We start from the raw sequence: 12424 nt of genomic DNA on the forward strand, positions 1-12424 counted from the left end.
AAGAGGAACTTATCAAACAGTGAGCCTAACAATAAGGGCGAATCATTCCAGACACTGAAAGTAAATGCTGGGTCCGGGTTTGTTTGTGTTGTTAGGGCGTTATTTTAAAATAAAACTATAAAACTGCCTACCCTGGGGTACAACTTGAATTACAATATGAAGAAAGTTTATAATGGCACAATAAAGTGTAAAACAAAGAACAGCAGCAGGTTCTCCCACGGAACAAGAGAATCAAACTAGTTACTTCATTTTTATGTCAATCATTTTTGTATCTGTACCAACACAGTGGCACATGAATGTGTTGTAATTCTGTTACGCTGTTCTACACATGACATCTATTGCACTTCTGTCCGTCCTGGGAGAGGATCCCTCCTCTGTTGCTCTCCCTCAGGTCTCTTCCTCTTTTTTCCCCGTTAAAGTTTTTTTTTGGGGGAGTGTTTCCTGTTCCGATGTGAGGGTTCCGGGACAAGATGTTGTCAAATGTGTACATATTGTAAAGCCCTCTGAGGCAAATTTGTAATTTGTGATTTTGGGGCGATACAAAAATGAATTGAATTGAATTGAGTGGCAATCATACTCTAAAGTCCTTATGGGCTCTCATTCAGAACAATCCAGACGGCTCATTTGCATAGCCATTTCCTATACCTCCCTCTATAGGATCATCTGTACTGCTGTGTACTTTGCAGGCTCCATAAATTGTGGGGTGTAAAACCAGCCCTCCTCCTCCCTCCCAAATGGGATATGCCAAGGCGATGCCAACAGAAGCAGTTTGATTTAGAACATCAAGAATTTATAGGAGACTTAATTAGAAGTCATAAAGGTGACTCACATCAAATGTGTGTGACACAGGGGGCTATAATGCAGCAGTTATCATTTCCATAACTCCCAAGCCCTGATTCTTCTTTCTGAACATGTAGGATCTGTTTGTGCTTTGCTGTTCTTAATGCACAGAGCTTTTCTGGGTGGCAGAATGTTGCCGCTGCAATGCTGCAGAAAGAACGAAAAAAGGCATAAAAGCCATGCTTTGCTTTCTGTTACTGCAGTGTGTCCATAGAAAGGATTTACACACATTAACCAAACATCAGGGCAAAAGCCATGATGATATAGGACCCGCACTTTGAAGCAAAGAGAGATTGTAGAATATTTCTGTCAGTAGGAGCTCGTTCTCTTGGTGTATTCACCTCCTTTCACCTGCCTGTGTTTCATTTTCCAATCACATGGCTAATCAAAATGTTCTTTTGGCTCATTTTACAAACTATGCATGAAGCAGAGGGCTGCAGCATTTTGTGGTATATTTCATGTAATGCCTTTTTGTCCCAACCAATTAGTTGCGACAGGGGTATACTTCATTTTCAGTGGACAGAAGCTTTGGAGAACTTCATGTTTTCAGATTATATTGACTATTCGTGTTTCTATTTGTTAACCTCACTCAACTTTGGGGCTATTTTTGAAGCAATTCTTCGGTCACCAGTTTTGTGGTGGTAGCTATTATCTGACTCTGTTAAAACAGATCACAGTTACATTCTTAAACCCGCCCACAAAGCTCTGACTAGCTCTGTTGATCTCCAACCAGGGAAACAGCCGTTAGTGACAATGGACATTGATTGGGAAGTCTGGAATGATTCATCCCAGTTGCAAAAAAACACATTATTTTACTATCATCAAGTGGTATCATGCAGATAGTTTGGGTTTTATTTCTCCAGATTTTGAGATTTCTGCCTCAACAATCGGCAGCGTTTTTAATAGAACTTCTATCCAACACAGAGATAGCCCCCGTTACACTGCTGATAGCTTGCTCTTGCTGTTGCATTTTTAAATGCAATTTTCTATTGTTGTGCACACACTAATGAAATTCCCTTTAACTCCCCTGTATTGGGGTGGAAGCAGAAATATCACAGACGGGAATCTTAACCCTTATGCCTCCCGAGGAACATTTTGGGCTTTTTGATTATTTTCAATCATTTTGGCTGTTTATGCATATGGCATACATTTCGGCAAAGATGTGTTTTTTTCATATTTTGGAAGTTAAACCTCAACTCCTATAATAACTCTATGACAAAATGTGTAGTCAAAATATAGACAATCAGACCCTGATGGACAAAAATGTCCACTGACACCCATTAAAACCACAAGGTTTAATCCCACTACCGCCACAATACAACATCATGCATTCTGTTATATTAAGCTTTTGATCTTAAGCTCCGACTTCAACACTGTACTTTATACTATTTTCCACCACATTGAGCCATTTCCTCATGTCAGCCCTCGTGAGCAAATGCATGCTATATTCCTGGTTTCCACCAGGGGCATTGCTGCTGTCTTGTCCAGCACTGCAATGTTTGATGCAATGCATCAAAATCAATATTGTTGCTAAATATTGACATTTTCACGACAAACATTTCCTTATCATTTAATACAGAGAAAATAATTCATTCAGTGGCATTATTTTAACAAACTGGCTTTTAAAAGGTTAACATTATAAAACATTCTATAATATTTTATAGTAATAATGATGAAGATCAGGACCAATGCAGATTTTTTTAAAGTGATGCACAAGTTTCAAAATATGGACAGATATTTCCGGGGCTAGTAAACACCACAGATGAGCTGAAACTTCAACTTGATTATATCACAAATCTGATACTAACATGATAGGATCACTGCTAGTCTGAAGAGCAATGTTTCAGTGTCTAGTTGTATCTGCTGCAATGGGAAACAACAAAAAGAAGCAGGGACATGATCCCGAACATTTTTACTTCTCAGTACCTCAAGTAAAATCCATAATGTCCTTTTTTCACTGCAGAATGGAACAGACAGAATGTCAATAGAGGATATTGTTGCAGGCAGGAATGATCAGATTAGTGGGCGGGGGTAGCATGGTGCATCTGGTAATGGTTGGAAATCCCACGAGAACAAGCGTTGGCGGGGTCACAGAACAATCCCGCATAGGCCTCCTGTCACTAATTGGTTGCACAGGTACACCACATTTCATCATCTGCTCTGAGAATAATGGTTTGTCTCTCTGTCTCACTTTACCTCTCTGTTTCACTGCAGACATTTTTACAGCTTACAGTGAGAGGCAAGGACAACCCTGGACTATTATCTTAGCTAGTGACAATTGGTAGATTTGGTATATGGTACCGTAGCATCACATTTAACAAGTGCTAGTTTGCAGCAGAAAGCTAGTAGGGTGAGAGAGTAGTATGGTCCCCCTGGAACATTGAAAACCCACATCATTCAGTCCACAGGGAACCAACTCTAACTCCCTGCACCACCACTGCAAAGACTAAGAACTTTTTTTCTAATTGATTTCAAGGGTAGACAGCCACTGCAGAGCTGCCATTTAACTTTTACTCCGCTTCATATTTCATCTTGAGCTAAAGTACACTTACAACCGGCTTTATTGGATTTGCTGTTGCAACCCAACTACTTAATGTCCATTTCCCTCAAGCATTTCCGCCACACCTCTGAAAAGAGAAAAATTGAAATGATGAAATTCGTCTTTTAAGGTTGATGTGTAAACTCTCTTGTGAGAGACTAGAATTTGAATACATTTATTCCTCATTTAAGTTCCATCTTTGTTTGATTTACCTAACCTCCCCTTGTAGATTTGTTTCATGTAAAGTACATGTAAAGGCTACAAGAACAAGTGCTGGTGCTGCTGCCGCTGCTGCTGCCACATACGCTGGTGGAGGTGTGTGCGCGCGGATCGGGGAGGAGCTCCGCCGTGCGCGATTTAAAATTTATTTTTTTTGCTGCCGGATTCGCGGGCCACATAAAATGACGTGGCGGGCCGGATCTGGCCCGCGGGCCGTATGTTTGACACCCCTGCTTTAAATAGTTTGATGGCTAAATGAGATGAAAACCAGTGCAGCGTGGTCTGATGTTCTCGTGGGACATAGCCCTCAAAGACCTTAAGTCTGATCCAAACCACAGAATTTGTCCACTTTTTTTTACCATTTAGTTTATTTCCATTTCTATTGTTGAAAACAAACACTGGTCTCTGTGTTAACTTTTTACAAATATGTTTTACAAACTCCCAACTAGTCCACAAACTGCAATTCACAGAACCTTCAGCTGAAAGTCTAACATTACCTGCAACTTGATGCACAAGTCAGGTCAACCTAAATGTCTAAATCTACCATCAGCATGAAGAGATGAATCTAATCACTTCTTCTCTGTAATTACTCAATCACTGTTTGAGGACCTGTCCTTTTGCTGTTTTTCTTGTTTTTCACCGTCGGTGGCGTGGCAGCCGGCGGTCTGGGCTTTTGATTTATCGAAGTGTGTGGGAAACTATGAAGCTTACTTTGTGACAGCTCAGAGGCTTTAAAATTGAAGATGTCATTGAACTGATGGATGGAGAGAGGAGAGGCTGAGCCTGCCCACTGGCGTCATATGTCACTGTCCGAAGTGATGGGACTCTGCTCGCTGCCCTGTTACACCCACCAAGGCTCCAGTGGGGAACCTTTCATGACTGAGGTTGGGAGAATCAGAAATGTAATTTTCTGTAGTTATGATGCCTATGGGTACTGCATATTTAGACTCCGTTCAACTGCATACATTTTAAGACAAATGTTTGCTCCCAGCTACTACTAGGTCCTTGCCTTAACAACACAGGGCACTAAAATAAATGCTTATGTCTCCTGCCATTGCCCATCATTGCCAAGAACTCCAAACAGATATATGGCCTTAAAGCAGGGGTGTCAAACTCATTGTCGCTCTGGGGCCACATCAGCATCATGGTTGCCCCCAAAGGGCCGGTTGTCGGCGGGGGGGGGGGGGGGGCGGGGGTGCTGCTGCTCCTTCTTCGTCGGCGGGGAGGGTGGCTGCTGCTGCTGCTGCCACATACGCTGGTGGAGGTGTGCGCGGCGCGTGCGGATCGGGGAGGAGCTCCGCCTTGCGCGATACAACGGATATTTGTAAATTGTCCGACTTTTACATTTTTTTTTTTGCTGGCGGATTCGCGGGCCACATAAAATGACGTGGCGGGCCGGATCCGGCCCGCGGGCCGTATGTTTGACACCCCTGGCTTAAAGGAATGATTATATGATGGAATAATTGTATGATAGATTTTGACATCCATATGTAAAATTCAAAGACCACGGCAATACAAAGACCTCGCCAATTTCAAATTAGAAGCAGAATTTTGCAACAGCATGCTGTTAAACTGTCATTTTTAAATGGAAAACACACCTGATGACATCGATAGATTTTCCCTCGCGAAGGTGACAATTAATTTGCAGTGGTGTGACTGTGTATACAGTTATCTCAGTAAGTGTCAGATTTGCTGTGATAAAAGGCAACAAGGAGAAACATTAGCATCGAGCTCCACTGGGGTCACAGACTCACCGCGCCACAAGGTAACAACAATAGGGAGCTGTGTCTACAACATCAATCAGTACAGAGTTGGGAAATGCACCCGCGTTATTAATTGTTTGCCTGGGCATCAGAAAATGTAATTAATACATTGAAATTGGGCCACTGGCTACATACTGTTCACATCAGTGGAGCTATATATCATTACTTGTGTTCATGTACGCTCATTCTGCAGGACCTTTGTATTGATTGGGTGCTGAAGAAACAGTTTTATGTTTTCAAGACAACAGCAGGCTAAAAGCTACTGAATCAAACCAAATTATTTGCTGGTCATGCTAAAAGTGGCCCTATTAATGTCATATAATGTCATATCTATTTCCGTTTTAATGTATTATTGCCATTATGTGCTTTGTCAAAGCCCACAGCTCTAATTTGTATGGGGAGAGGGGAATAAAGATGCCTATATCTGTGACTTAAATGGCCAGTTGGGAATGGTGAAAGCAGCTCAGCGCTATTTCAGCCTATCTCAAGATAATGCTCTATAGCAACAGACCAGCCTCTGCCCTGGAATTATTCATGTCTCACGCTCGCTCGTCACTGTAACTACATCTAAATCAGCCAGTCTAATTAGGAGTTGGACCAATGTAGAGGCATGCATTCATCTTGCTAACAAGACTACCCTTTTTATTCTCCACAGTTGTACAGCTCGGTGGACTTCGGAAGAAAATGGCAGATCATCCACGAACGTGTCACACCAAACAGATTCTACTGGTGAGTCATCCTTTTTTTCACATCTTCACAATTCCCCTCGTTGTACTCTGCCCCACTCCTCTTCTTCAAAGTTTTGTTTACTCAGGAATGCAGAAACTGTTCCGCGCGACTGAGCAAGCGATATTGATGGCTTAGAACAACGTGTGCGTGTGACTGACTGGTGTTGCTGCTGAAATTCTGCACCTTCCCCTTGATACAATCAGGCAGAGATTAATCTCCAACACACTTAGCATTCAGCGTCCGAGGGCATGTCGCATTCAACTTAATTTCGCACATTGCACATGAGTATTAAGTTATCATCTTTTTCATCAACAATAGAAGAAACGAAGGGTGGCTTTTTCTACAGATGCATGCATGCAGATACAAAATCTTAGGAGCAGTTTGAGGAGCTATGACTAATAATGGATCCGGGACCACGCTGTCACTTCTCATCCAGTCAGGTCTGCTGCTCACTCCCCCTGCAGTGTACCTACTATGTCTGATGTGCACACTCATCACAATCAGCTCATTGCTCCTCTCCCCCTCTCTGAGGTGACTGGGGTGTGCCTGAGATTGCCGGTGGCTATATCCACTCTTACTTGCATAAACCTGGAGCTACTTCCGTGCCATTGTGGGTTAATACTAAATATGTACAATCCATTGCTGCTTGCTTTGCCCTTCACCACCAAAGCCCTTTCAAGGACATCTAAACACTAGACAGGCCTTTAGCAATGGGTAGGCAGGCCTCCAGTTGGCTGCATTTAGACAATGGCTTCATCTGTCTTCAAGGGATATAAATATTGCCACAATGGGAACCCTGCTTCCATCCAGTCTAATCCAAAAGCAATGAAATGAGCAAGATTTTACTAAGAGATACACTCATAGTCTCCTCAATGATGAGGAGACTGTATATGTCTTTGCATTGTAGAGTTGCTGTGGATGTGCTTGCCATAATATGGATTTATGCATTTAGAATATGGGGGAAGCATTCCAGTACTCTCGCTACTGTGAAAAGCAAACAAAAAGCTATAACAGGAGCAGAATGCCTCTGCCAGATTACTGTCCCTTTTTTCTGTTTCCTCTTCCACCCTTAATTAATCTGCGCTGACAACTCAGGTCTTTTTTCTTCTTTGTTCCCCCTTTACAGTCCTTTCTATTCATTGCCGTTATGGTTATGTATTCTTCTATGGTCTGTCATTGTCTCCAAGGTCTGTCTCCGGCCTCGACAAGGAGCCAGATCTGGTCCACATGGAGGCTCATACACCAGATGGAAGTGAGTGTCTCCTACACACACACACACACACACACACACACACACACACACACACACACACACACATCAAAGACAAGTAATGAACAGGTCTCTGTGGAAACTTCCCCCGGAGAAAAGAAGCCATCCCCCAGGGTAACAGCACTGGCTGGGCCCACCAATAAACCCAGTGCATGGTTCTTGATTAAAATGGCCTTTCTCCTCTTCCCTTTCACTCGCTGAATGTCAGCCCTATAACTCTGAATGGCAGTACCACCAAGTTCCTGCATAGGTGACACAGGTGAAACTGTTTATGCCTGCCTGTGATGTGTGAGATATAAGCATTGCTTTTTTCTCATAGAACCGAGGTGTTGACAGGCCGAGATGCTTGTTTGTGGTATCTACACATGATAAGAATACATCTAGTGCTACAAAGAGAGGCAAATTAGTCGAAATGTCAGACTGCATTCCGAGCACTATTTTAATTATCTAAAGCAGTGATTATCAACTGGTGGGTCGCGACCACCTGTTTTCAGTGGGTCGCGGGCCTTTGCCTGAAAAAAATAAATACAATTCTGTGCTTTTATTTTGAAGGGGATTTTTTTATGCAGCGGAATGCCGTCTATTCACACTCCTTAACAGTATTTGGCATTAATGCCTTGTAATGCTAATAGACACCTGCTATTTCACAGCATAGAAGAACACCCGCAAAGTTTGTTTTCATGTGCTAATAGAGCGAAACGCAAGTACGACACCGACTACATGAGATATAGATTTTCTTACATTAAGGTCAAAAGAGGGCAAAAACCTCAGTGTGTTTTGTGCAGCGAGATTCTGGCACAAGAAAGCATGAAGCCGTCAAAACTGAAGCGGCATTTGGAAACAAAACACCCTTCTCTCAAAGATAAACCTGTTGAGTACTTTCAAAGACGACTTCAAGATCTGAGGACATCACACAACTGTCTTACTTACCTGCAGCCGTGGACATGGTGAGCAGATAAACTGAAAACTATTCCTCTGTCAAATGACACTAAGTAGGCGAATTGAAGACGTGTCGGATGACATCAAACAACAGACCACAGCTTGAATTTAGACAAGTGGTGTTTTTGCATTACAAATGGACCAATCTGCAGACATAACAAACAAAGCAGTTTTACTCGTTTACGTGAAACGTGTGAGGGACGGGGACTGACAGGAACAATTTCTCTGCACAAGAGAGCCCCCTATACTACGACTGCAGAGGACATGTTCAGCTCAGGTTCAAACTGCACCGTCTATTCATTAAATACATTTCAGAAGTTGAACATTTTCCTCGATTTGTGTCGCGGCTTGCCATTAAGGAGTGATGGTGGGTCCCGCAGCCAGACCAGTTGAGAATCACTGATCTAAAGCCTATAATTGAGAAAAAAAACAGCTACCATTCAAAGACACTTTCTATATAATGTGGTATAGATAAGGTATAAATCCTGCAGCTCAACATATTAAGGTGTTCTAAAATAAGCATCCAATAGTCATAAATGTCTTGTTTTCTGTTTGTCTTCCTATGTGACAGATGTGCAGTATGTCACATGCAGAGCTCCGATGTGCACAGAAGCTAACAGAAACTACCCATTCCCTGGATACATCGACATCAGCTCTTTGGTGGTTCAAGATGATTACATATTCATACAGGTATGGCTCTCAACAGTCACGCTCATGATCGATTATGGTATGTAGACATTACCAACCCTGAGTAAGATGTTACCCTCTTCCGATACCAGTACCAGTATTGGAAAGGCCTCCAATAACGCTTAAATTGCTATATCGGTATTGGTGAGTAGGAGTCTGGGTAACTATCTGTGGTGGCTGGGCGTGGTTGGGCGCAGCTGCAGAGGGGACAGAGTGTTGGGGGAGTGATTCAGGGAACGGTGCCGGTAAGAGGCTTAATCAGCCTCACCTGTAGTCAATCGTGGTGTGTCTCTCTGCTATTAAAACACAAACAGTGACAGAGGGCGCGAGCGCTGCAGGAGAGCAGAGACACAGGCTGGGAGAGCTGCTGACGAGAAGACAGAAACCACAGAGCAGACGGCGGGTGCAGTCGGAGGCACGGCCGGAGAAAGTCTGAACTGTGGTGAATAAAGAAATTAAGAAACTGTATCTGCTGGAGTCATTGCACTCACGAACCCCACGGTGGTAACCCGGAGCGTGTTACACTATCCTATATCACGGTGTCATATCATTCATCAGCTCATTCACGCTACACGGGAACAACAACAATATGTGTCTCTCGTACTCTGTACAACCTGTCTGATCGGTATTTCACATGTGCAAACTAGTGCTACATATGTTATTAAACACTCTATGACTATGCTACATAGTCAACAACAAATCAGTGTTCAAATCGACAGGTAAGAATACACTTATAAAATGTGCGTTACTGACCTTCCACCCATCGGGGCAAGTTAGTGTTGATATCCCAGCACGACCTTCGTTAGACTTCTTTGAGGCAGCCTTCCCATGGGCTGAAGGAAACGAACATTCATTTTCACACAGCGGTGGATAACTCAAAGCTGGCTGCAAACAATGTCAACAGATGCTCCGCAGATGCCCAGTTGTGAAGCACAGCTCAGTTGGTCTCCATTTATCAATGGATGACAATGCAAGTTTCACAAGGCTCCACATTCCAGCTTGCCTTTGTTCTCACAACAAAGAAAATAGACGGGAAGAGGCTCGTTTCAGAACTTTGTCTGATGAGGTGGCATTTTTGGATTGGTTCACATCCATCGACCTGCAAGATGCCTATTTCTGCATTCATGTCATTCTCAAGCACAACAAGTTCCTATGTTTGTCCTTCCAAAAAATACAATACAATAGGAAAGTACAGAAGTTACAAACATACTGTTTTTAATCATAAACCTTACCAGTACTTTTGTTGCAGAAACCTAACCGTGTCATTTTCTTGCCTAAAGTAAACCAAAAGAATATTAAACCTACTTTAAAATAGATTTTGAAAAGACACTGTGTGCATGAGCAGAAACCGTCACGCCGTCCCTGACACGTCCAAAACTGATGCTAGAGTGGTACCTAGAGCATCAGAGTTTGAAGCTAGGGCTACAAACCAAGCAGTTGTATTTGTCGATAATGTATCATCATCATAATCATCTTGTTGCTTCTTTGCTACTATCTTCACCTCAACTGACACAAAATCCCAGAGATATGTTTGCAATGCAAAGATTCCATATTGACACTCTCATGTAAAAGCTTGGCACAAAGGGAATAAGCAAAACTCATTTTGCATTAACCTCAACATGTGTGCTTTGTTTTGCTGTGAAGCCAGTCTAGTTTAATATTCAGCCTAGTCACTGCCCGGTGTGTCATATTAATCATGATTTGTGCGACAGAAAAATCTGAAATGGTAATGTCTTGAATTCCAAGTAACACAGATGCAATTCATGGGTTGTATTTTAATTCTCTCTACGGCGTGAATATTATTTACTTTGACATTGTGCAAATGAGGTTTCATGCATTTAAAAGTCAACAGGAAAAGTCATGGCTAGTCCACAACAACTGCAATTTTATTCAAATTTACTTCCGCCAATTGTTGTGATGCTTTTTATCTGTTAAATGTGTCTTTAGCACCTGTGTTTAGGAATAAAGGTTATGATATAAAAGTCAGGTTACCTCTTCAAAATGTATAGTATCTCCTTCCAAAGGTTGCTCTCAGACCAATGCACCTCCTCCAACAGTATTTTGACAAACTTCACTCTATTGAAAACCAGCAGTTCTTTAACTTATACAGCACTCTCTTGAGAGAGTTAGATTACCCATTTCCTCCAAAGAAAACGTACCTAAAACTGTTACAACTAACACCCATCATGTGTATAGTCCTTTACACTCACAGTCCACCCAGCATCACACATCAGCCTGTGCAAACCTTGTATAACCTTACTTTGCTCAATCTATTTTACCGAATATATATATATTAATATATGAAGAACATTAAACGAATACATGCTGCTTTTTGTTATTATATTCAGCAGTAGCAGTTAAGAGTAACAAAATAACGATTCACTTCATTATCGCGATATCATGTTTCTGTAAATACTGTACTGATTCTCAAAAACACTGAGCTTTTTAATTAATAGTTTGAATGCAAAGATTTGTGGTGACTGACGTTTCACTAAAACTAGTTGGATGTTATGTTATGGCGACTGTGATAAATGCAAATGCAGACCACACTGCTCTGACTGCATAACATAAGTATACTTGTTTTGGAGGTGTGTTCTTTAAACGATGACAATTTTCCTTAAATTAGACTTAAAAAATCTATCGCCTTGCTTACAGTATAGTAATATATTGTAAACTCTCTGTAATACGTACTGCAAGCTTCTTGCCAATACACATCCATAGGAGCAGTTACTGTAGTAGTTGTAATGGTGCTCTTCCAGCTGTTTGATCCAACTAAATGTTTCACAGTAGAGAACAGGGACTTTTCAGCAGCCTACTTACCTGAGCTACCAACAGGCAAGTCCTTCCTCCAGAGCCATTACCAGCCTTGGCAGCACATTAGACAATGAGATAGAGATGTTCTCCAAAGACCCTTCAATCCTGTTTGACCTCTCCGACGTCTTTCAAGTAAACTCTTGATCACTCAACCTAAACCTCCCCTTCAATTCTAGCACACCCACATTTGAACACGTCTGCGTCACAGACGAAAGATCCTGAAAGGGATGGGGAAAAAAATCAATCATACCAATTCCTCTTAAAGTTCAAACCGCCCCTGGTTACCCCGCCATCGATCTCCTGCTCCTTCACTCGATTGCATGTGGGACTGTTCTGCACTGCTCACTGCTAGTCGGCTATATTTCCTCTTCAAGCTTGTTTTCTCTCTTCTGAGCCATTCAGAGCACTTACAAGATCAGTAAAAGAACCAGCCCTGTCATTCAACATTAATACTGATATCACTTCTCTTCAGCAGAGAGCCACATGTTTGATTTGAAGGTTTCCCTGTAATGAATGTCATGTTATTGATAAGAGGGAATAGTGTGTTATGGGGCTAAATGTGTGTATGTGTATAAAGTGCTCGGCTTTGGTGTCCTCGAGGCTAATGACACCCACCGGCCCTGG

The 12424-nt window shown here is 42.2% G+C and overlaps 1 protein-coding gene across 1 annotated transcript in view; it reads left to right on the forward strand.

Annotated features, from left to right (window-relative positions):
• Positions 1–12424, forward strand: part of sorcs3a (sortilin related VPS10 domain containing receptor 3a) — a gene marked incomplete at both ends in the record, with an annotated part of 219611 nt that overhangs the window by 155558 nt on the left and 51629 nt on the right. The window contains 3 exons of the mRNA XM_079160322.1: positions 6017–6090; positions 7278–7342; positions 8871–8989. Coding sequence (XP_079016448.1) covers positions 6017–6090; positions 7278–7342; positions 8871–8989 — 258 coding nt within the window. The remainder of the gene's footprint in view (positions 1–6016; positions 6091–7277; positions 7343–8870; positions 8990–12424) is intronic.

This window comes from Pholis gunnellus, assembly GCF_910591455.1.
Source record: "Pholis gunnellus genome assembly, chromosome: 5".
NCBI lineage: Eukaryota > Metazoa > Chordata > Actinopteri > Perciformes > Pholidae > Pholis > Pholis gunnellus.